The sequence below is a fragment of the Oncorhynchus gorbuscha genome, linkage group LG06 (assembly GCF_021184085.1).
Source record: "Oncorhynchus gorbuscha isolate QuinsamMale2020 ecotype Even-year linkage group LG06, OgorEven_v1.0, whole genome shotgun sequence".
Taxonomy (NCBI): domain Eukaryota; kingdom Metazoa; phylum Chordata; class Actinopteri; order Salmoniformes; family Salmonidae; genus Oncorhynchus; species Oncorhynchus gorbuscha.
In genome coordinates, this window is record NC_060178.1 from 93,913,029 (window position 1) to 93,939,367 (window position 26,339).

The following is a 26,339-nucleotide window of genomic DNA, read 5'->3' on the forward strand; positions in this document are numbered from 1 at the left end:
ACTCACCTTTGAAAAGAAAAGCCTGTGTCAGTCAGTGATGGGCTACGATGACGATACATTATCAACATGGTATATATACAAGACAATAACATTTACACATTTATTTTTGACACCACACATCAGAAAGAATACGCATTTTAGAGATGGGCTCAAACGAAAAAGTACTGACTTTTTCAATGATTCACCCCAAAGGCATATATTTAGTCTATATTGTATTTCTTCTGGTTCACCCTATTTTAAAAAAATATCTCAAGTTTGTAATTGTATGTCACCAATAAACATTTGTAGCGTTTTATCGTCATCATTTGCAAGGATCACATGATAAGGAACGAAGTGAGATGAAACGCTACAGGGACTATCTGACGTGTCCCACAAAATAATAAAACGAACAAGATCGAGTTAAATGTATTGCATAAATGGATAGAGTTACTAAATGTGATACAATCTCATCAATATATGATGATACAAAAGAAATCAGACTTAATTCGTAAGCTTCTCACAGTGGACATGAAATTATTCAACTGAATTTATGTTCAGCTCGTGGTGTTTTAAGACAAGACTTCACTCCCTTCATGTGTCTATTGTTCGGCAATGCTGAAACTAGACGGTATGGGGCTCTTCTGACGTGATTTTTTTAGAATAACCTTAACTAGTTATGATTCATGCGGAATGGAAAATATTAACGCCTAAGTATTCTAAAAGTTAGGTCATATTTAATAGGTTAACAAGCTGAATCTTCCTAAATCGCCATGTTTAGCTCTCTGAACGGGCAACGAGGGGTAAGTTCAAATAGCAGCAGCGTGATCAACCGAAATCTAACCACCACCACAACCGGACATGAGTGCAGTGTGTTTAATTTGACCAACAGTGAAGATGACGACGAGGTTATATTTGACAGTAAGTTGACAGACACCAGACACTGTACAAATATGTTCATGCTAACTAGCTAGGCAGAATTGAGAAATCATGTGTGGGGCTGTGGGCGCAGTCTTCCTGTCAGCAAACCTCTCAACCTACCTGGACAGTTTTGGGGGCTGCTTTTGATCCACACCACCTTCACATCACCACGGGGCAGATAGATGGCTAGTACATCACAGCTGTGGCTACATCCCTCCTCACATTTTTGACAAATAACTAATTTAGCTATGACCAATCAGCTAAGTGAGAGATTTTTCTAGAATGTTGTTTATAGCCATGTCTTTCCTTCACTCCTATTGGCTTCATGACCAATTCTGCAGCCCTAAAAATATACCCTTCAGAGTCATAACCCTCTCACCTGATGCAACCAGGTGCTAAAGGAGCATCTTAAACTTGACCCTAAAAAAACATCTGGGTCAGACGGTTTACACCCTTTCTTCTTTATAATCGCCAAGCCTATCTCTGACCTTTTTAACCTCTCTCTCCTCTCTGGGGAGGTTCCCATTGCTTGGAAGGTAACCCCGGTTCATCCTTTATTTAAAGGGGGAGATCAAGCTGATCCTAACTGTTATAGGTCTATTTCTATTTTGCCCTATTTATCAAAAGTGTTGGAAAAACTTGTCAATAATCAACTGATTGGCTTTCTTGATGTTTATAGTGTTCTCTCTGGTATGCAATCTGGTTTCCGCTCAGGTTATGGATGTGTCACTGCAACCTTAAAAGGTCTTCAATGATGTCACCATTGCCCTTGATTCTAAGCAATATTGTGCTGTTATTGACTTGGCCAAAGCTTTTGATACGGTAGACTATTCCATTCTTGTGGGCCGGCTAAGGAGCATTGGTGTCTCTGAGGGGTCTTTGGCCTGGTTTGCTAACTACCTCTGAGTGCAGTGTATAAAGTCAGAATATCTGCTGCCTCAGCCACTGCCTGTCACCAAGGGACTAGCCCAAGGCTCGATCCTAGGCCCCACGCCCTTCTCAATTTACATCAACAACATAGCTCAGGCAGTAGGAAGCTCTCTCATCCATTTATACACAGATGATAGTTTTATACTTAGCTGGCCCTTCTCTAGATGTTGTGTTAAACGCTCTACAACAAAGCTTTCTTAGTGTCCAACAAGCTTCCTCTGCTCTTAACATTGTTCTGAACACCTCCAAAACAAAGGTCATGTGGTTTGGTAAGAAGAATGTCCCTCTCCCCACAGGTGTGATTACTACCTCAGAGGGTTTAGAGCTTGAGGTAGTCACCTCATACATGTACTTGGGAGTATGTCTAGACGGTACACTGTTTTTCTCTCAGCACATATCAAAGCTGCAGGCTAAAGTTAAAACGAGACTTGGTTTCCTCAATCGTAATCACTCCTCTTTCACCCCAGCTACCAAACTAACCCTGATTCAGATGATCATCCTACCCATGCGGATACCCAATTATAGATCGGCAGGAAAGGGTGCTCTCGAGCGGCTAGATGTTCTTTACCATTCGGCCATCAGATTTGCCACTAATGCTCCTTATTGGACACATCACTGCACTCTATACTCTTCTGTAAACTGGTCGTCTCTGTATGCCTTCGCAAGACCCACTGGTTGATTGCTTATTTATAAAAGATTCTTAGGCCTCATTCCCCCCTCCCCCTATCTGAGATACCTGCTGCAGCCCTCATCCTCCACATACAGTGGGGAGAACAAGTATTTGATACACTGCCAATATTGCAGGTTTTCCTACTTAACAAAGCATGTAGAGGTCTTTTAAAAAAAAATCACAGGTACACTTCAACTGTGAGAGACGGAATCTAAAACAAAAATCCAGAAAATCACATTGTATGATTTTTAAGTAATTAATTAGCATTTTATTGCATGGCATAAGTATTTGATCACCTACCAACCAGTAAGAATTCCGGCTGTTCGTTTTTCTTTAAGAAGCCCTCCTGTTCTCTACTCATTACCTGTATTAACTGCACCTGTTTGAACTCGTTACCTGTATAAAAGACTGGTAAAAGACACCTGTCCACACACTCAATCAAACAGACTCCAACGTCTCCACAATGGCCAAGACCAGAGAGCTGTGTGAAGACATCAGGGACATCATTCTTTGGGGATGCTTTTCTGCAAAGGGGACAGGACGACTGCACCGTATTGAGGGGAGGATGGATGGGGCCATGTATCGCGAGATCTTGGCCAACAACCTCCTTCCCTCAGTAAGAGCATTGAAGATGGGTCGTGGCTGGGACTTCCAGCATGACAACGACCTGAAACACACCGCCAGAGCAACTAAGGAGTGGCTCCGTAAGAAGCATCTCAAGGTCCTGGAAAGGCCTAGCCAGTCTCCAGACCTGAACCCAATAGATAATCTTTGGAGGGAGCTGCCCAGCAACAGCCCCGAAACCTGAAGGATCTGGAGAAGGTCTGTATGGAGGAGTAGGCCAAAATCCCTGCTGCAGTGTGTGCAAACCTGGTCAAGAACTACAGGAAACGTATGATCTCTGTAATTGCAAACAAAGGTTTCTGTACCGAATATTAGGTTCTGCTTTCCTGATGTATCAAATATTTATGTCATGCAATAAAATGCAAATTAATTACTTAAAAATCATACAATGTGATTTTCTGGATTTTTGTTTTAGATTCTGTCTCTCACAGTTGAATGATAAAAATTACAGACCTCTACATGCTTTGTAAGTAGGAAACCCTGCAAAATCGGCAGTGTATCAAATACTTGTTCTCCCCACTGTACAACACCTGTTCTGCCAGTCACATTCTGTTAATGGTCCCCAAAGCCAACATCCCTGGGTTGCTCGTCTTTTCAGTTCGCTGCAGCTAGCGACTGGAACGAGCTGCAACAAACACTCAAACTGGACAGTTTTATCTCAATCTCTTCATTCAAAGAACCAATCTTGGACACTCTTACTGAAAGTTGTGGCTGCTTTGCGTGATGTATTATCTCTACCTTATAGCCCTTTGTGCTGTTGTCTGTGCCCAATAATGTGATATCAGATTTTATTTGTGACATACAGTGCCTTGCGAAAGTATTCGGCCCCCTTGAACTTTGCGACCTTTTGCCACATTTCAGGCTTCAAACATAAAGATATAAAACTGTATTGTTTTGTGAAGAATCAACAAGTGGGACACAATCATGAAGTGGAACAACATTTATTGGATATTTCAAACTTTTTTAACAAATCAAAAACTGAAAAATTGGGCGTGCAAAATTATTCAGCCCCTTTACTTTCAGTGCAGCAAACTCTCTCCAGATATTCAGTGAGGATCTCTGAATGATCCAATGTTGACCTAAATTTACATTTACATTTACATTTAAGTCATTTAGCAGACGCTCTTATCCAGAGCGACTTACAAATGACTAATGATGATAAATACAATCCACCTGTGTGTAATCAAGTCTCCGTATAAATGCACCTGCACTGTGATAGTCTCAGAGGTCCGTTAAAAGCGCAGAGAGCATCATGAAGAACAAGGAACACACCAGGCAGGTCCGAGATACTGTTGTGAAGAAGTTTAAAGCCGGATTTGGATACAAATAGATTTCCCAAGCTTTAAACATCCCAAGGAGCACTGTGCATGCGATAATATTGAAATGGAAGGAGTATCAGACCACTGCAAATCTACCAAGACCTGGCCATCCCTCAACTTTCAGCTCATACAAGGAGAAGACTGATCAGAGATGCAGCCAAGAGGCCCATGATCACTCTGGATGAACTGCAGAGATCTACAGCTGAGGTGGGAGACTCTGTCCATAGGACAACAATCAGTTGTATATTGCACAAATCTGGCCTTTATGGAAGAGTGGCAAGAAGAAAGCCATTTCTTAAAGATATGCATAAAAAGTGTTGTTTAAAGTTTGCCACAAGCCACCTGGGAGACACACCAAACATGTGGAAGAAGGTGCTCTGGTCAGATGAAACCAAAATTGAACTTTTTGGCAACAATGCAAAATGTTATGTTTAGCGTAAAAGCAACACAGCTCATCACCCTGAACACACTATCCCCACTGTCAAACATGGTGGTGGCAGCATCATGGATTGGGCCTGCTTTTCTTCAGCAGGGACAGGGAAGATGGTTCAAATTAATGGGAAGATGGATGGAGCCAAATACAGGACCATTCTGGAAGAAAAAAAAGACCTGAGACTGGGACGGAGATTTGTCTTCCAACAAGACAATGATCCAAAACATAAAGCAAAATCTACAATGCAATGGTTAAAAAATAAACATATCCAGGTGTTAGAATGGCCAAGTCAAAGTCCAGACCTGAATCCAATCGAGAATCTGTGGAAAGAACTGAAAACTGCTGTTCCCAAATGCTCTCCATCCAACCTCACTGAGCTCGAGCTGTTTTGCAAGGAGGAATGGGAAAAAATGTCAGTCTCTCGATGTGCAAAACTGATAGAGACATACACCAAGCGACTTACAGCTGTAATCGCAGCAAAAGGTGGCGCTACAAAGTATTAACTTAAGGGGCTGAATAATTTTGCACGCCCAATTTTTCAGTTTTTGATTTGTTAAAAAAGTTTGAAATATCCAATAAATGACGTTCCACTTCATGATTGCATCCCACTTGTTGTTGATTCTTCACAAAACAATACAGTTTTATATCTTTATGGTTGAAGCCTGAAATGTGGCAAAAGGTCGCAAAGTTCAAGGGGGCCGAATACTTTCGCAAGGCACTGTACACATGGTTAGCAGATGTTAATGCGAGTGTAGCGAAATGCTTTTGCTTCTGGTTCTGACATATCATATATACATATGATATGAGTAAGGTATGTAAACACTATTAAAGTGGCATTGTATAAAGTGACTAGTGATCAATTTTTTAAGTGGCCAGTGATTGGGTCTCCATGTAGGGAGCAGCCTCTCTGACACAACACTCCGAGTGTCCTCACCTCCTCCCTGTAGGCTGTTTCGTTGTTGGTAATCAAGCCCATTACTGTTGTGTCGTCTGCTATCTTGATGATTGAGCTGAAGGCGTGCATGGCCACACAGTCGCGGGTGAACAGGTTGTATAGTAGGGGGCTGAGCACGCACCCTTGTGGGGTGTTAAGGGTCAGCGAGGTGGAGATGTTGTTTCCTACCTTCTCCACCTGGTGGCGTCCCGTCAAAGTTCAGGACCCAATTGCACACGGCGGGGTACTATGGTGTTGAATGCTGAGCTGTAGTCAGTGAACAGCATTCTTACATAGGTATTCCTTTTGTCCAGATGTGATTGTGCAGTGTCATGCCTATTGCATCGTCTGTGGACCTGTTAGGGTGGTATGCAAACTGAAGTGGGTCTAGGGTGGCTGGCAAGGTGGAGGTAATATTATCCTTGACTAGTCTGTCAAAGCACTTCATGATGACAGAAGTGAGTGCTACAGGGCGGTAGTCATTTTAGTTAATCTCTTTGCCTTCTTGGGTACAAGAACAATGGTGGCCATCTTGAAGCATGTGGTGACAGCAGACTGGGATAAGGAGAGATTGAATATGTCCGTAAACACAACAGCCAGCTGGTCTGCGCATGCTCTGAGGACACGGCTAGGGATGCTGTCTGGGCCAGCAGCCTTGCGAGGATTAACTTGTTTAAAGGTTTTACTCGCATCGGCCACGGAGAAGGGAGGGCGCAGTTCTTGTTAGCGGGCCGCGATGGTGGCACTGTATTATCCTCAAAGCAGGCAAAGAAGGTGTTTAGTTTGTCTGGAAGTGTGATGTCTGTGACGTGGCTGGTTTTCTAGACCCTGCCACATACGTCTCGTGTCTGAGCCTTTGAATTGCGACTCCACTTTGTCCCTGTACTGACATTTCACTTGTTTGATTGCCTTGCGGAGGGAATAACTACACTGTTTATATTCAGCCATATTCCCAGACCTGTTTCCATGGTTAAATTCGGTGGTTCACGCTTTCAGTTTTGAGCGAATGCCGCTATCCATCAACAGTTTTTGGTTACGGTAGGTTTTAATAGTCACAGCGGGTACAACATCTCCAATGCACTTCCGTATAAATTCACTCAGAGCCAGCGTATAGGTCAATGTTATTCTGTGAGGCTGACCGGAACATATCCCAGTCCGCGTGATCAAAACAATCTTGAAGCATGGATTCCGATTGATCAGACCAGCAGTGAATGGTTCTAGTCACTCTTATTTTATTATTTTATTTATTGAACCTTTATTTAACTAGGAAGGGCTCATTGAGATTAAAATCTCTTTTTCAAGAGCACCCTGGCCAAAATGGGCAGCACCAAGTCATTACAAAAACATTACAGACAGACAACATGAAAAACAAATTATCTAGTAAAAACCATAGAATTCACAAGTGTATAACAAAATCAAAAACAGCAAATTTAAAAACATTGACAGGTCAGGGAATCAGCCTCAAAATCCTTAATCAGTGATTTAAAAAGCACCAATCGGGACAAGTTCTTCCAGTTTAAAAGTATTTTGTAAGGTTTTCCAAGACGATAGAGCAGAGTACATAAAAGCCTTTTTACCAAATTCAGTTCGGACATTAGCAGGATAAAGTCCAACGAACGAAGAGAGTACCCACCACATTTCTGAACAATAAAAATGCACAAATAAAAAAGGTAGTAAACCCAAAATGGCTTTGTAAATAAAAGTATACCAGTAACTGAGCCTACGAGTGACTAGAGAAGGCCAGCCAACCCTGGAAGCCAATCCTGGCTTCAAAAGAAAAACAGGCCTTATTCCTAAAATAAAATCCCAATTTTAGCTTCAATTTTTTTGTAAGTTGTTGACTGTAATTTTAAAAGAGAGGCCGTCATCAATTAAAATTCCACGATATTTATGAGGTTATTACCTCAATATCCTTGCCCTGACAGGTAGTAATAGGTGAAAGGTTCAGAGGTCTATTTCTTGCATTATAAAACACCATTAGTTTAGTTTTGTCAGTATTGAGGATAAGCTTCAATTGACACAAGGTATGTTGAACCGTATAAAAAGCAGTTTGCATGTTCTGGAAAGCTTTTGTAAGAGACGAGGCACAACAGTAAATAACAGTATCATCAGCATAAAAATGAAGTTGTGCATTTTGGACATTTTTGTCTAAATCATTTATATAAATAGTGAATAAGAGAGGACCAAGTACAGAGCCTTGGGGCACACCATTCAAGACCAGACAATTTAACAGACATAAGCCCATCAAATTGAGTGCACTATCAGACAGTTAGCAAACCATGCAACAGCATGCTCTGAAAGACCTACACTCGACAATCTCTGCCTTAGTATAGCATGATCAACTGTATCAAAAGCCTTCGAGAGATCAATATAAAGTAAGACACAGTGCTGTTTTTTGTCAATGTCTTCAGTGATATCATTTAAAACCTTCATGGCTGCTGTAATTTTGCTCTGCTTCTTCCAGGAAGCCCGATTGGTACATTGATCAAATAGAGTTAGTAAATAACTATCTTAGCTGTTCACGTACAAGGGTTAAGTATTTTCACCAGGAGTGACATCTTTGAGATTGGCCTATAATTATTTAAGGGTTGAATCTCCCCCTTTTAAAGTGGTAGGACAAATGCTGATTTCCAGATCTTTGGAATTTCATTACATTCCAGGGTTAGAATGAACAGAGATGTAAGTGGTTCAGCTATGAAATCAGCTGCCAGATTTAAAAAGCAGGGATCCAAAAGATCAGGACCTGCAGGCTTTCTCTGATCTAAGGATTTCAGGGCTTTATGTACCACCTGCACTGAGAATGGCAAAAAGCTAAAAGTTTGACCAGCTCTCACTAGTCATCCACACAGGGTTGTATAGAGACAGAGGACACTGAATAAAACAGCCTACCAGATGATACAAAGAGCTCATTGAAACAATTCAGCATTTCAGGTTTGTCATATATAGCAAGGCCTCGACGAGTCTCCCCCTGGTGGCTGACCTGCTGTACGCCACACAATACATTAAGATGGTAGGAGCAAGATGGCATCGTGGTCGGATTTTCTCAAGGGTTGGCGGGGGAGGGCTTTGTATGCTAAAAAAAGAGAGAGTAGCAGAGTAGAGTAGCAGTGGTCAAGTGTATTACCCCTACGCGTAGGGTAATGTATCAAAATACATTTTATATTTGAGATTCTTCAAAGTTGCTACCCTTTGCCTTGATGACAGCGTTGCACACTCTTGGCATTCTCTCAACCAGCTTCACCTGGAATGCTTTTCCAACAGTCTTGAAGGAGTTCCCACAAATGCTGAGCACTTGTTGGCTGCTTTTCTTTCACTTTGCGGTCCAACTAATCCTAAACCATCTCAATTGGGTTGAGGTCTTGTGATTGTGGAGGCCAGGTCATCTGATGCAGCACTCCATCACTCTCCTTGGTCAAATAGCCCATACACATCCTGGAGGTGTGTTGGGTCATTGTCTTGTTGAAAAACAAATGATAGTCCCACTAAGCGCAATCCAGATGGGATGGCGTATCGCTGAAGAATGCTGTGGTAGTTATGTTGGTTAAGTGTGCCTTGAATTTTAAATAAATCACAGACTGTGTCACCAGTAAAGCACCATCACACCTCCTCGTCCATGCTTCCTGGTGGGAGCCACACATGCAGAGATCATCCGTTCACCCACTCTGCATTTCACAAGACACGGAGGTTGAAACCAAACATCTCAAATTTGGACTCATCAGACCAAAGGACAGATTTCCACCAGTCTAATGTCCATTGCTCGTGTTTCTGGGCCCAAGCAAGTCTCTTATTATTATTGGTGTCTTTTAGTAGTGGTTTATTTGCAGCAATTTGACCATGAAGGCTTGATTCACACAGTCTCCTCTAAACAGTTGATGTAGTCTGTGACTTGAACTCTGTGAAGCATTTATTTGGGCTGCAATCTGAGGTGCAGTGAGCTTATCCTCTGCAGCAGAGGTAACTCTGGGTCTTGTTTTCCTGTGGTGGTCTTCATGAGAGCCAGTTTCATCATAGCGCTTGTTGGTTTTTGCGACTGGACTTGAAAGATCTTGAATTTTCCAGATTGACTGACCTTCATGTCTTAAAGTAATGATGGACAAACTTGGTCTTTTACCAAATAGAGCTGTCTTCTGTATACCATCCATACCTCGTCACAACTCAACTGATTGGCTCAAATGCATTAAGAAGGAAAGAAATTCCACAAATTCACTTTTAACAAGGCACACCTGTTAATTGAAATGCATTCCAGGTGACTACCTCATGAAGCTGTTTGAGAGAATGCCAAGAGTGGGCAGAGCTGTCATCAAGGCAAAGGGTGGCTACTTTGAAGAATCTCAAATATAAAATATATTTTGATTTGTTTAACACTTTTCTGGTTACTACATGATTCCATATGTGTTATTTCATAGTTTTGATGTCTTCACTACTATTCTACAATGTAGAAAATAGTAAAATATAGAAAAACCCTTGACTGAGTAGGTGTCCAAACTTTTGGCTGGTACTGTACATAAACTGTTGCCAAATCCAATGAGTACAGTATAAACCAACAGTCATTACATTACATAGCGTTTTTGGCATGTTTCTCACACCTCTTCTTCCCTTATATTTTCCTCCACGTTAGCGACCTTGGGTGGAGGGTCCTGTGTGTACTGTTGTAGACAGATAAGCCCTACTACTGAGCACACCCCAGCATGCATAAACATGATGGGCTGGCTGACTTTGAAGTGGTTAGGTTAATCTTGCATTAGTGTTGGAAGTGTTTCATATTGAGCTAATATCACACATACCGTTAGACAAAATGGACCTAGGGGAGAAAGAAATTGCAGCGCTAATTGCCAAAGTTATTGCCGAAGGTAAGATACATTTTCTCTTTCAACTGTTAACTATAAATCTTATTTTCTTCATAAAAGTGGTTCTAAAGTAATCACACACATGTTGGTGATTATTTGTTATGCAATGTTGGCCATCTGGCTACATGAAGTTTTGGAGATGGCTGTTCGCCATTGAGACACACAACTTGGCTTTTTCCCATTTATTACATAATCAATAATCTTGTTACAAACACTTACCACTCACTTCTCTGTCCTGTTTCTCATTCTCCTCTATGTAAACACAGCGTCCGACTTGGATAACAACTGTGAGGTTCTGATAACTGGCAAGCAGTACCTGTCCACCCAGGAGTTTGCCTCCGCCATCCCCAACCACCTTCTGCTTGGGTCCCTGCTGGAACACCTGTGCTTTGTCTACGAGAGCGACCCGACCCGCTCACGTATGCTGTTCAAAGGTAAAGAGGATCAACTAAACTCTTTCTCGGTCAATAGAATATTAACATTCTCTGGTTGTTGTGTAGAGGGAGGTTAGGATATGATTTTTTTTTTTAAACATCACTGACTTCTGTAAAAAAAATATTTTGTTGTGTGAAAAATCATGAGAAGAAAAAAAGAACTTGTGAAAAACAAACACTACAGTGAATAACTGCCCTCTACAGTCATTGGTCAGCGTTTAGCAGCGATGAACCTCCTCTCCCCATTGGCCATCAGTGAGGAGTTCAGTTCAGTCAGACTCCAGCACAACAGAGCCTTCATTGAACTACTGGATGCTGCCAGCACCTCCCTGTTCCCACAGGTAACACTTGATGTGGCCATTTAGTGATAATGTAGTGTGGGACATGCATGGTCAAGTTTCTTGTTTATCATTGATATTCACTCAATGACAGTTTCTTTTCCTGCCATTTCAGGGTCAAAGATTATGTAATACAGATAGCCAGAGCCTTACGCTAAGGTAAGATTAGTACAGGAAAAAAATGGCACTTGTCTTTTTCTACTAGTGTTGACTTGTCTCACTTAGCTACTAGTGTTGTCTCACCTAGCTATCTTAAGATAAATGCACTAATTGTAAGTTTCTCTGGATAAGAGCGTCTGCTAAATGACTAAAATGTCAAAATAAATTAAATGTACTGCTGTGTACGTTGTGAAAGGATCTTGAGGATCTGTCTCTTTGCTTATTATCCTCCTCACCGTAGACCAACAGAAGGTCTGTTCCAGGCACAGGCGTCGCGCTACCTCAGCGAGTTTGAAGAGCTCTCTAGACTTGGAAAAGGATCCTATGGCAAAGTCTTTAAGGTATTGTCTAGTCAAAATAAAAATGATACCAGAGTATTAATATAACCTACAGTGGAATAATTTCCCCCTCTTCGTTTTGGTCATGTGCTTTCCAGGTAACAAACAAGCTGGATGGCCAGAAGTATGCTGTGAAGAAAATTCTCATCAAGAATGTTTCACGGGAAGACTGCATGAAGGTATGTTTTTTATATATATATATATATATATATATATATATATATATATATATATATATATATATATATATATATATATATATATATATATATACATACACACACATACACATATATATATATATACACACACACACACACACACACACACACACACACACACACACACACACACACACACACACACACACACACACACACACACACACACACACACACACACACACACACACAATTCATTTAAAATGTATTGTGTTTTTATGATCCAAAAATGCAGTATACTTCAGTGCACTATTCGATAATGGACACAAGTGTGTTTGTCATTGAGTATTTTCCTGTCTTTGTTTCAGGTTCTCAGAGAAGTTAAAGTGTTATCCAGTCTTCAGCACATCAATGTAGTGGGCTACCACACTGCCTGGATGGAGCATGTCGCACCTGCTTTTATCAGTGACTTCCGTTACTTCTCTCCTCTGACGTGTTCGAAATTCAAATGATTTCATTTATTCATAGCTAACCTCTCTTCATTATTGTTTGTTTTTTCATTTACATTTCTCTATTTCAGACCCTGCATCAATATTCCCTGCACTGGAAACGCCTGCGCTGCCAGAACGGTACCATTATTATCTCATATAACTGAATTACAAGACCAGTTATGATTGAATATCATATTAGATTCTGAAACATGTATTTTCCCACTCTCACAGCACTGAGGAGAGTACCGGCAGTAGCAACAGCTCCTCAGTAGTCTTTGAGAGCTCAGATCACTCCAAGGAGCCAGTGGCCATTGCAAAAGTACCAGAGATCCTCCGGGTGAAAGCCCTGGGCCCTAAAGAGGAGAAGAGCACACAGGCAGTGTGTCCTAAAACCATGCGCCACACCCGTGTCTCAGAGAACTTTGTCCCCTGTGTGTTCCTGGGACGGCGTGGCCTGACACCGGACGGTTGCCCTGTGGTCAGCTGGGATGGCTCGGCCCTGTCAGAGGAGGCCTCAGGAACCAGGAACAAGATGGAGCTGAACAACAACTCCTACATCGACGTGGGGAGCGAGGAATGGGACACGAAATGCCCCACCAAGGAGGTATTGATACTGTGTAACCTGTATAATGTAGCTCTGTAGGGCCTCTTATCCTGTTGTTTTAACACAATCCTCTAACCTTCCAACTCTGACATCTACAAATGTCCCCTGTATATACACTACCAGTCAAAAGTTTTAGAACACCTACTCATTCAAGGGTTTTTCTTTATTTTTTACTATTTTCTACATTATAGAATAATAGTGAAGACATCAAAGCTATGAAATAACACATAGGGAATCATGTAGTAACCAGAAAAGTATTAAACAAATCCAAATATATTTTATATTTGAGATTCTTCAAAGTAGCCACCCTTTGCCTTGATGACAGCTTTGCACACTCTTGGCATTCTCTCAACCAGCTTCAACTGGAATGCTTTTCAAACAGTCTTGAAGGACTTCCCACATATGCTGAGCATAACATATCACACTGCGGTCCAACTCATCCCAAACTATCTCAATTGGGTTGAGATCTGGTCATCTGATGTAGCACTCCATCACTCTTCTTCTTGGTAAAATAGCCCTTATACACCCTGGAGGTGTTTTGGGTCATTGTCCTGTTGAAAAACAAATGATAGTCCCACTAAGCCGAAACCAGATGGAATGGCGTATTGCTGCAGAATTCTGTGGTAGCCATGCTGGTTAAGTGTGCCTTGAGTTCTAAATAAATCATAGACAGTGTCACCAGCAAAGCACCACCACCCCTCCTACATGCTTTATGGTGGAAAATACACATGCGGAGATCATCCGATCATCCGTTCACCCACACCGTGTCTCACAAAGATCCAAAAAGACTCATCAGACCAAAGGACAAATTTCTAACTGTCTAATGTCCATTGCTCGTGTTTCTTGGCCCAAGCAAGTCTTCTTCTCATTGGTGTCCTTTTAGTATATTTTTTTTGCAGCAATTCGACCATAAAGGCCTGATTCACACAGTCTCCTCTGAACAGTTGATGTTGAGATGTGCCTGTTACTTGAACTCTGAAGCATTTATTTGCGTTACAATTTCTGAGGCTGGCAACTCTAATGAACTTATCCTCTGCAGCAGAGGTAACTGGGTCTTCCATTCTTGGGAGAGACAGTTTCATTATAGCGCTTGAGGGTTTTTGCGACTGCACTTGAAATGTTCCATATTGACAGACCTTCATGTCTTAAAGTAATGATGTACTGCTGTTTCTCTTTGCTAATTTGAGCTGTTCTTGCCATAATATGGGCTTGGTCTTTTACCAAATAGGGCTTTCGTCTGTATACTAACCATACCTTGTCACAAAACAACTGATTGGCTCAAACACATTAAGAAGGAAAGAAATTCCACAAATTAACTTTTTAACAAGGCACACCTGTTAATCGAAATGTATTCCAGGTGACTATCTCATGAAGCTGGTTGAGAGAATGCCAAGAGTGTGCAAAGCTGTCATTAAGGCTAAGGGTGGCTATTTGAAGAATCTCAAATGTAGAATTTTTTGGGGGGGTTACTACATGATTCCATATGTGTTATTTCATAGTTTTGTTCTCTTCACTATTATTCTACAATGTAGGAAATAATAAAACATAAAGAAAAACCCTTGAATGAGTAGGTGTTCTAAAACTTTTGCCTGGTAGTTTATAGATTCTCTTTTTGTCAAACTGATTTTACTGGACACTATTCTATGGCTACCTCAGGTGCAGTTCCACCTCATGCTGTATATTCAGATGCAGTTGTGTGAACGTTCACTCAAAGACTGGATCTCCGAGAGAACCACCGAACACATCTCACAAAGTGAGCATATATAACTTTCACAATAAGATGCACCCCTTTGTTGCTTTCACTCTTCATTCAACATTATCAATGTTTTGATTACGTTTCTATTCTGCAGAATCTGTTAGAGTATGTTTTGGCTTTTGTTTTACAGATCCTTATGGGTCTGTGGACATCAAACAAACCCTTAGCATTCTACATAAAATACTTGAAGGAGTGGAATACATTCACTCTAGAAGTATCATGCACAGAGACCTGAAGGTATGTTCTTTATTATTTAATTTCACAAGAATAGAAGTACACAATCAAATGGTCACAAAGGAGGTTTTGTCTCAGGTAGATCACATGAGGTAATGCGTGTTCAAATGTAAAAGTAACATGCTTTCACCTTAATGGACAGGGGGAGTTAGACTCTTTGAGGCATTGTGAAGTCCTCCATATTGGGAAAGCGGGGGAACCGAGGTGGGACTTCATCACCCTCCTTAACAAATGTGACATTCTGGTCAAAGTAGAATTTGCTGCAGAGCACCCTGAGGCACTTTACAAACCATAATATAACTGCCTCAATGGGCACTTTGGAAATCAAGTTAACTACGTATCATGGCTATTATGCATCAGTTACAGTGGCTTGCGAAAGTATTCACCCCCTTGGCATTTTTACTATTTTGTTGCCTTATAACCTGGAATTAAAATTGATCTTTGGGGGGGGTTGTATCATTTGATTTACACAACATGCCTACCACTTTGAAGATGCAAAATATTTTTTATTGTGAAACAAACCACAAATAACACAAACTAAACTTAGGCATGCATAACTATCCCCCCCCCACCCCAAAGTCAATACTTTGTTGAGCCACCTTTTGCAGCAATTACAGCTGCAAGTCTCTTGGGGTATGTCTCGAAACTTGGCACATCTAGCAACTGGGATTTTTGCCCATTCTTCAAGGCAAAACTGCTCCAGCTCCTTCAAGATGGATGGGTTCTGCTGGTGTACAGCAATCTTTGAGTCATAGCATAGATTCTCAATTGGATTGAGTTCTGGGCTTTGACTAGGCCATTCCAAGACATTTAAATGTTTCCCCTAAAACCACACGAGTTTTGCTTTAGCAGTATGCTTAGGAGCATTGTCCTGCTGGAAGGTGAACCTCCGTCCCAGTCTCAAATCTCTGCAAGACTGAAACAGGTTTCCCTCAAGAATTTCCCTGTATTTAGTGCCATCCATCATTCCTTCAATTCTGACCAGTTTCTCAGTCTCTGCTGATGGAATAACATCCCCACAGCATGATGCTGCCACCACCATGCTTCACCGTAGGGATGGGGTGATGAGAGGTGTTTGGTTTGGACCGGACATAGCGTTTTCCTTGATGGCCAAAAAGCTCAATTTTAGTCTCATCTGACCAGAGTACCTTCTTCCATATGTTTGGGGAGTCTCCCACATGCCTTTTGGCGAACACCAAATGTGTTTGCTTGTTTTTTTTCTTTAAGCAATGGCTTTTTTCTGGCCACTCTTCCGTAAAGTCCAGCTCTGTGGAGTGTATGGCTTAAAGTGGTCCTATGGACAGATACTCCAATCTCTGCTGTGGTGCTTTGCAGCTCCTTCAGGGTCATTTTTGGTCTCTTTGTTGCCTCTCTGATTAATGCCCTCCTTGCCTGGTCTGTGAGTTTTGGTGGGCGGCCATCTCTTGGCAGGTTTGTTGTTGTGCCATATTCTTTAAAACATTTTAAATAATGGATTTAATGGTGCTCTGTGGGATGTTCAAAGTTTCAGATATTCTTTTGTAACCCAACCCTGATCTGTACTTCTCCACAACTTTGTCCCTGACCTGTTTGGAGAGCTTCTTGGTCTTCATAGTGCTGCTTGCTTGGTGGTGCCCCTTGCTTAGTTGTGTTGCAGATTCTGGGGCCTTTCAGAACAGGTGTGTATATATACTGAGATCATGTGACACTTAGATTGCACAGAGGTGGACTTAATTAGTTAAATAATGTGACTTCTGAAGGTAATTGGTTGCACCAGATCTTATTTAGGGGCTTCATAGCAAGAGGGGGAATACATACCACTTTTCAGTTTCTTTTTTCATTTCACTTCACCAATTTGGACTATTTTGTGAATGCCCATTTACATAAAATCCAAATAAAAAATATATTTAAATTACAGGTTGTAACGCAACAAAATAGACAACTCCAAGGGGGTGAATACGTTTGCAAGGCATTGTATATCTACAGAAGATAAAGTTTGCTTCTGTTTCCTGTTAGTGTTTGTTTAATAGCCTACTGATTCTGTGAGCACCAAGCCTCATGCAATGGCAAAATGTCGGATTCGGCAGTTTTTAATCTTTGCTATGCGGTAATAAAGGCTTTACTATTTTATTACCATCGTGCTCTTTCTTGAGTAATTTGTGTGTCTTAATTAGTTAATAAAGGTGTGCTTAAAGCATCAAACAAGCTCAGTTTATATGTAGTTGGTTTTATTCAAACACACAGGTTGTGTCTGTCATATATGGAAAAATAAGTTTAAACATTTCAAACAATCGATCGGTTGACCAATATTTTTTGTTGTCAGGGACAGCCCTAAATTCAGCATCTGAAACATTTACGTTCGTTTCGAAGAAGATCCTACTAAAGCATTTGTCGCTTTGCTTTACAAATCAGTGTTTTACAAACTAGGGGTCGATTTTAAAATGGGGTCCCGAGAGGAGAAAATCCAAAAAATAAAATTTAAAAAATTGCGCTTGGTTCATAGTTCCCGGGGTTATGTCAGTAACCTCCGGTAGCCGCTAGATGTGGTTGTAATAAACAGAATGTTTTTTGTTTTCTTCCTACCAATGTGGCTCTATCACGTGTATATGTCTTCTGTTTCCCGCTACAATTTTTACAAGTCTTATTAGAACAGAATGGACAAGACCAGGTGCTAAATTAGACTGGGGGGAAAAGATCATCATTGATGATGATCTAGTCTACACAAAAGATCATAAAAAAGTATTGCCTGAGGATCTTCTGAATTTCCCAATACCTTTCTGATGCATTTCAGCAGGGGCGCAACTTTCACTGGGGACATGTCCCTCCCACCCCCACATTCTGAAATAAAGATGTTGCCCCCCCCCCAGTTTTATCATTGGAATGTGATACAAACTGAGGTAAAGGTGTGCTTTAGGACCATGCGGACGCCTCCGAGCGGTCGGATAGGCTGTTTTGGAGTGTTTATCCGACTGTGTATCCGACTTCTAAAACCAAATGCATGCCCATGCATTTGTCACTTCAAACCATACTTTACGTTTTAAATACTGTCAAAAGTACTGTCTGACTGATTTGTAATAGACTTTCATAGCCCCAATTAAAAAAGTAAACATTGGCTATTGATTACATCACTTTTTTTACATGGTGGGGTTGCACCATCTTTTAAAATATCAAAATGGGGTCGTGGCCCAAAAACGTTTGGGAACCCCTGCTCTACATTATTGAAAAGTTGCGTGTTTGGTTATCGTGAAATCCTGGTTTTCAGCCTCAACAGTAGCCTCGGAACAGCCAATTCCAGCGCTGTACTCTGTCAGTGCTCTGATGCTGTTTCTGAAGAATTGGCAAGTTTGGAAACGTCAACATTCTTCATTGCTGGTGACGTCGATATGGATTAGATTTTGGTGACGACCCGTATTTTCTATTAGATTTAGGCCTATCCTACCTGAGCTATATTATTTTAAGAATAACTTGATTTGTAAAGTGCTTTTTAAACATAACACATAGATGCATCATATTTGTGCAGCTGATATTTAGAGCATTTTGAGGGGCCAAGTAAAGGGGTCACCGCAGTCAGGGTATCAGACCCTGTGACTGATAACGCACTGGCAGATATTTAGAGCATTTTGAGGGGCCAAGTAAAGGGGTCACCGCAGTCAGGGTATCAGACCCTGTGACTGATAACGCACTGGCAGATATTTAGAGCGTTTTGAGGGGCCAAGTAAAGGGGTCACCGCAGTCAGGGTATCAGACCCTGTGACTGATAACGCACTGGCAGATATTTCAGCTAGAAAAAAATGACATGTTTTTAAACACTTGCCTGTCTTTGAAGTGTAGAAAAAACAGTACGGTATTTCCAAATCTGAACAGGTTCGTTGACGGGTGAGATTTAAAAATGTGATAATACTAGACACATCTCCTTTAACTATTGCTTCATTAATTTTAAACTGCATATCATCAAATTGAGTTCCACCCCCTTTTGCCCTTAGAAAAGACTAAATTCGTCAGGGCATGGACTCTAAAAGTGGTTGAAAGCGTTCCACATTGTGTTTGGCCCATGTTGACTCCAATGCTTCCCACAGTTGTGTCAAGTTGGCTGAATGTCCTTTGGGTAGTGGACCTTTCTTGATACACATGGGAAACTGTTGCATTTCTTGACACACTCAAACCGGTGCGCCTGGCAGCTGCTACCACATCCCGTTCAAAGGCACTTGAATCTTTTGTCTTGCCCATTCACCCTCTGAATGGAACAAATACACAATCCATGTCTCAATTCTCTTAAGCAAGGCTTTAAAAAAATCCTTCTTTGACCTCTCCCCTTCATCTACACCGATTGAAGTGGATTTAACAGGTGACATCAATAAGGGATCATAGCTTTCAACTGGATTAGCCTGGTTGGTCTGTGTCATGGAAAGAGCATGTGTTCCTAATGTTTCGTACACTCTGTGTACACCGCATGCATTAGGGGTTAAGACATGGTTTGTTACTAATATTACCCATTTGAAATTACATTTTAAAAAATTAAAAAGTTGAACAATATACTAAAGCATTAATGTGGCCTAGTGGTAATGACAAAATAGAATTGCATTTTGGAGTAGAATCCTTCTTTTAGAATCTCCTATAGCATTATGACCTCACACTCACCATACAAATATGATATATAAATGTTTTACATTTTGTATGCTTTTGTTTTATAGCCCAGGAATATTTTCTTGCATGGACTTGACTGCCATGTGAGGATTGGAGACTTTGGACTGGCTTGCAGGGATATAATAATGGATGACGAGGCAAAGCCACCCTCCACCTCTCAGAACACCGGTGAGAAACAGATTTAATCCATTTTTCTAATGTGTCTATCAACACAAGCTCAGTGGTTGTAACAGTTGTTACAATATATTTATCTATGTAAACACTCAACATCTCAAAGATGTATACAGTGTATCAAATCAAAGTGGACACTTGTAGGTATAGGTGTAATTCCTGAAATCGCCAGTAGATGGGGCTATGGCTCTGCATCCAAATTCCTTTCTATGACAACATTTTGCCTGGTTGGTTCTGGTACTGTATATTTTTGACACTGCTTGAAATCTTTCTGCAGGTTCCTCACACACCACTGGAGTGGGGACATTTGTTTATGCTGCACCTGAACAACTGGAGGGCTCCCACTATGATTCAAAGGTAAATCATCTCCATCATTTCAGAAATATTTGACATAACAAAATTACTTGGCACAATTATTTATTTAACCTTTTATTTAACCAGGTAGGCAAGTTGAGAACAAGTTCTTATTTACAATTGCGACCTGGCCAAGATAAAGCAAAGCAGTTCGACACATACAACAACACAGAGTTACACATGGAGTAAAACAAACATACAATCAATAATACAGTAGAAAAATATGTCTATATACAATATGAGCAAATGAGGTGAGAAGGGAGGTAAAGGCAAGAAGGAAAAACGGGCCATGGTGGCGAAGTAAATACAATATAGCAAGTAAAACACTGGAATGGTAGAATGCAGTGGAAGAATGTGCAAGGTAGAGAGAGAAATAATGGGGAGCAAAATAAATAAATACAGTAGGGGGAGAGGTAGTTGTTTGAGCTAAATGTATAGATGGGCTATGCACAGGTGCAGTAATCTGTGAGCTGCTCTGACAGCTGGTGAGGGAGATAAGTGTTTCCAGTTTCAGAGATTTTTGTAGTTCGTTCCAGTCATTGGCAGCAGAGAACTGGAAGGAGAGGCGGCCAAAGAAAGAATTGGTTTTGGGGGTGACCAGAGAGATATACCTGCTGGAGCGCATGCTACAGGTGGGTGCTGCTATGGTGACCAGCGAGCTGAGATAAGGGGGGACTTTACCTGCCAGGTTCTTGTAGATGACCTGGAGCCAGTGGGTTTGGCGACGAGTATGAAGCGAGGGCCAGCCAATGAGAGCGTACAGGTCTCAGTGGTGGGTAGTATATGGGGCTTTGGTGACAAAATGGATGGCACTGTGATAGACTGCATCCAATTTATTGAGTAGGGTATTGGAGGCTATTTTGTAAATGACATCGCCGAAGACGAGGATCGGTAGGATGGTCAGTTTTACAAGGGTATGTTTGGCAGCATGAGTGAAGGATACTATGTTGCGAAATAGGAAGCCAATTCTAGATTTAAATTTGGATTGGAGATGTTTGATGTGAGTCTAGTAGGAGAGTTTACAGTCTAGCCAGACACCTAGGTATTTGTAGTTGTCCACATATTCTAAGTCAGAACCGTCTAGAGTAGTGATGTTGGACAGGCGGGCAGGTGCAGGCAGCGATCGGTTGAAGAGCATGCATTTAGTTTTACTTGTATTTAAGAGCAATTGGAGGCCATGGAAGGAGAGTTGTATGGCATTGAAGCTCGTCTGGAGGGTTGTTAACACAGTGTCGAAAGAAGGGCCAGAAGTATACAGAATGGTGTCGTCTGCGTGGATCAGAGACTCACCAGCAGCAAGAGCGACATCATTGATGTATACAGAGAAGAGTCGGTCCAAGAATTGAACCCTGTGGCGCCCCCATAGAGATTGCCAGAGGCCTGGACAACAGGCCCTCCGATTTAACACACTGAACCATAATCAGAGAAGTAGTTTGTGAACCAGGCGAGGCAATCATTTGAGAAACCAAGGCTATCGAGTCTGCCGATGAGGATGTGGTGATTGACAGAGTCGAAAGCTTTGGCCAAGTCAATGAATACGGCTGCACAGTAATGTTTCTTATCGATGGCGGTTAAGATATCGTTTAGGACCTTGAGCGTGGCTGAGGTGCACCCATGACCAGCTCTGAAACCAGATTGCATAGCGGAGAAGGTATGGTGGGATTCGAAATGGTCGGTAATCTGTTTGTTTACTTGGCTTTCGAAGACCTTAGAAAGGCATGGTAGGATAGATATAGGTCTGTGGCAGTTTGGGTCAAAAGTGTCCCCCCCTTTGAAAAGGAGGATGACCGCAGCTGCTTTCCAATCTTTGGGAATCTCAGATGACACGAGAGGTTGAACAGGCTAGTAATAGGGGTTGCAACAATTTCGGCAGATAATTTTTAGAAAGAAAGGGTCCAGATTGTCTAGCCTGGCTGATTTGTAGGGGTCCAGATTTTTCTGCTCTTTCAGAGCATCAGGTGAATTAGTGTGAGTTGTCTACATAAAACAAATGTATATAGAATTATAATAAGGACAATATAAAATTTGTATTTATAAACCAATTGATACACAGTATATCAATACATAAAACATATTTACACATCAAGGACAACAACCACCCGAGCCACTGCCTGTTCACCCCGCTATCATCCAGAAGGCGAGGTCAGTACAGGTGCATCAAATCTGGGAGAGAAGCTGTTTTTCAGTCTCTCGATCTCAAGGCCATCAGACTGTTAAATAGCCATCACTAGCACATAGAGGCTGCTGCCTATATACATAGACTTGAAATCACTGGCCACTAATAAATGGAACACTAGTCACTTTAATAATGTCTACATATCTTGCATTACTCATCTCGTATGTATATACTGTATCTTATTCTATGCCGCTCTGACATTTCTCGTCCATATGTATATATTCTTTATTCCATTAATTTACTTAGATTTGTGTGTATTGGGTATATGTTGTGTAATTGTTAGATATTACTGCACTTTCAGAGCTAGAAGCACAAGCATTTTGCTACACATTTTGCAATAATATCTGCTAAAAACATGTATGTGCTGATTTGATTTGGATCACTATGCCTTTTCTTCTGGCCTGCAGTCAGACATGTACAGTGTAGGAGTGGTGGCCCTGGAGCTGTTCCAGCCCTTTGGGACAGAGATGGAGCGCGTGCGTACACTAGGAGACCTCCGTGAGGGGAAGGTCCCAGACTCCTTCTCCCAGTGCTGGCCTGTTCTGGCCAAGTACATTACACTGCTGACCAGCAGAGACCCCTCTCTACGACCCAGCGCCACACAGCTGCTGCAGAGCGAGCTGTTCAGCAGCAAAGACATGGTATGGATGAACAGGCTGGCTGGGAACGAGACTACCATTTTGATAGATATGTGCTTGATGTACTTGTTAAATTTCAGCTTGCCATATTTACGCTGCTATTGATCAAGTTCAAACAGACATGAGCCAAATGCTAGTAGCATTGTTTGGCTATAAATATTTGCCCTAGGTCACTTTGACACTGCAACCAGGTTCAATCTGGTGCCAAACTACTAAAAGTAAATATCAGGAGAAGAGTGTTAAACATTTATCACAGATCAAACATCTCCAATGGCCCTCTTCTCTTTCCAGGTTATCCATGGCTTGCAGAGAAGGGTTGAAGAGCAGGAAGAGGAGATAGTTCGACTCAGGAGAGAGATCAGTCAGCTACAGACTCAGAGCACGCAACAGGCATCCCATCCAACTGACAAGACCTGACATCAACCACCTCTGCCCATCTTCAAACCCAATATATTCAAACCCTTTACCTTACCACATTAATAATTTGGTGCACATGGTTGAATGTGTGTGTGGATCTAACACTGTGACATTAACGTTTTAAAACTGTACAATAAATCTTATTTAATTTACTCTCATTGTAGACAATATTTTTTATCCGGTCAAGATTCATTTACATAATTTGTGGTTACGTCTAATATACTCATATGATGAAGGTAATCAAGCCAACAAGGCTTGTATTTGTTTGACCACTTGAATTCCAGGAAATTAATTAGACACTCACTCCCGTTAATTGTTGTTCTGCATGCCTCAAACAGTCATGAATCGTCTGGGAGCACAGTTGTTGTATAAGCTTTGCTTAAGAACGATCCAAATCCAATATAATGCATAAAAACGATCCTTTAACGGTTTACCCGTTGCATCTCATCATAAAGGTCAAGGCGTGTAAGTGCTTTCTACGACTCCCGTGAACACGTTTCACACTGAGCCTCAGCGAATCAAGAGTTCCTTTCATCCGTAGTACCCGGATTTACCCGTAGGGAAATTAGCTACGTCATTGTTCACGGACTGACTACAGCTGGAAATAATACATGGACATGCACGTATAATAATATATTTATTTAAAAAATACAGGTAAGAGCATGTATGTTGTATTAAATACTGAGCATTGTATTAGTCTAGTTGGAGAAGTCCAAATGATTTAACCCATTGGGTTTTTCTGTAGTTAGCCTATACCGGGCGGCTCACTGAGTGTCATGTCGGAGGCGAGCGCTCAACCACCGGTGAATTTTAAATCTTGAGCCCCTCTTTAGAACGTAGTTAGCCTAGCAGCTAGCTAGCCATCTTTCCCATAGATAAACATGTGAATGCTAAAATGGTTCGGCGTTAAAGTCTCAGGTTTATCAAGGAACCATATACATAAACACCACATGTATTGTTTTACCACCGAAAAGGCCAGCTACCTTGCATTGTACCAATGATTGCTAACCAACGTAGTTCGTTATTGTTGCACAATGACAATGCTCATAGCCCAATTTGGGCAGTATTGTTAGCTACGTTTTGCCGTTACCATGGCGTTTGTGGTTACCATACGTGCACACCTCAGAATAAGACATTCTGAACGTGTTCATAAGAAATACGACATTTTTTACTTTCCTAGCATTTATTTCAAAAACAGGGTAAGAAAGTTTGAAATGATATTTTCTGATCTTTTGAATTACGTGTTAGAGGCCTATCGCGTTCGCTAAAGCCTCAGCCAGCCAGACTGCCAGGCAGAGGTGGGACTTGGGAGGAACAGTTGTCGTAAACGTGCGTGTAAAAAGTCCATCTTAATGGTTAACATTATTTGTTTGAAACGATTGTCGCTTGAAAGTCCTAGGAATACTACTTTGATTTATTGTTAACTTAAAATCCATGTAGCTAATTTTGCTTTTGACTCGTAATCATCAGCTAGTTTGCTACCGCATTTTGGTAATTTGCGTCTCTGCTAGGTAAAAATGGGGAAATAGTGTCCCTGCTAGGTACTGTACTAACGTCAGAACGCTTTCAACTAACGTTCGTTAGTAGCTATGTGCTAAAAATGCTTGCTAAGTCAGCTTCTTGCACAGACAGCAGAGCGGTACAGTATATTAGAAAGCAGGATCAGTTACATTTGATAAACAACATTATTTTCTGTTTCATTAAGAAAGCAAAACATATGTTTGGTTGTTGAGTCAATTAGACCATGCCCATTTCATGTTTTTTCAAAAAACTAAAATGCCTCGAACTTAGTTCAACTGTCATACTCTATCAGAACCCAAACTATAAGCATGTTTTACTCAAATGTTTGTAAACAAATACTATATAGCCTCAATTGTTGAAACTATAATTGTGATATCATGGATGGTCTGGTCTTGCATTTATAGCGCTGTCCAATACATTTCTCCAGCCCCATCCCTCAGCTTTTTACCGAAACAGGTTCGGGGGTTTTGTTATTGTTTCGAATGCTGATTGCCCCTTTAAGATCAAAGCGTCCCTATTCTGATTTTGGAGAAAGATGGTTTCTTTCCCTGGAAATCTTTCACCAAAGATGGTGCATAAATTAAAATGTCTTACTCAGGTCTTTTACCATTGAAATAATTCTCAGTTTTGGTCTGCTTAGTTGTATGACTATATGAACCAGAAAAAATGAGGGAGTGAGATGTCTCGCTTCCTCATCCGTCTCTGGTTTCACTTTAGTGTTTGTTCCTGTATGTCACGTGTCGTTACTGCTGGCTAACCCTGCTCTATCCCTATTTGTAACTGATCAAACCAGCAAGGATATCAACAAAACGTTCCTAGACTTTATATGAAAAAATAAACAACACGCATGTAAGAAGTCTGTAATATCAAACCAAAGAGCTGATGGTGGGCTGGAAGTACTAGATTTCTTTGATATCAACAATACCTTTTAAAGTGAACTTGATAAAAAGATGTACGATTAGCTCAGAATCTATATGGTACTTCATTCCCTGTCATATTTTATTGTGGGGTCTTCAATTTTTGTGGAAGTGCAATTATTCTCCAGCTGAATTACCCATCAAACTGTCCAAATTTCATGAACATGCCCTTTTAGCCTGGAAACTGTCATGTCCTCCCCACACCAGGCATTTCTGTAGAACAACAAAGATATTGTTGTTAAAAACAAGTCTTTGTTCTTTCCTAAGTGGGTCGCAATAAATATTATATTTGTGCTTGATTTATTTGATAAAGAAGAAAATATACTCTCTTATAGAAAGTTCTTAGAAACATA

At 41.1% G+C, this 26,339-nt stretch overlaps 2 protein-coding genes across 5 annotated transcripts in view; both read left to right on the forward strand.

The window, feature by feature from the left end:
* Positions 1–470: 470 nt before the first annotated feature.
* Positions 471–23,700, forward strand: eif2ak1 (eukaryotic translation initiation factor 2-alpha kinase 1). Of its 2 annotated transcripts, none has more exons than XM_046354587.1 (15): positions 471–897; positions 10,921–11,088; positions 11,293–11,429; positions 11,542–11,585; positions 11,827–11,926; positions 12,022–12,102; positions 12,453–12,549; positions 12,665–12,713; positions 12,807–13,179; positions 14,836–14,932; positions 15,066–15,172; positions 19,840–19,960; positions 20,241–20,320; positions 22,901–23,134; positions 23,423–23,700. In XM_046354587.1, exons 1-15 carry the CDS (start codon positions 750–752, stop codon positions 23,546–23,548), a joined length of 1,962 nt encoding a protein of 653 aa, XP_046210543.1. In that variant the 5' UTR covers positions 471–749; the 3' UTR covers positions 23,549–23,700. The 2 variants fall into 2 exon arrangements, with proteins under 2 accessions (XP_046210543.1, XP_046210544.1); XM_046354588.1 differs by lacking the exon at positions 471–897 and adding an exon at positions 10,218–10,657.
* A 255-nt stretch (positions 23,701–23,955) lies between these two features.
* Positions 23,956–26,339, forward strand: part of LOC124038565 (ubiquitin carboxyl-terminal hydrolase 42-like) — a 33,051-nt gene continuing 30,667 nt past the window's right edge. For 2 of the 3 annotated variants that reach the window (XM_046354592.1, XM_046354590.1), the window contains exon 1: positions 23,956–24,202. The gene's annotated coding sequence lies outside the window, so the exon portion shown is untranslated. The remainder of the gene's footprint in view (positions 24,203–26,339) is intronic. The other variant, XM_046354589.1, reaches the window with a different exon arrangement.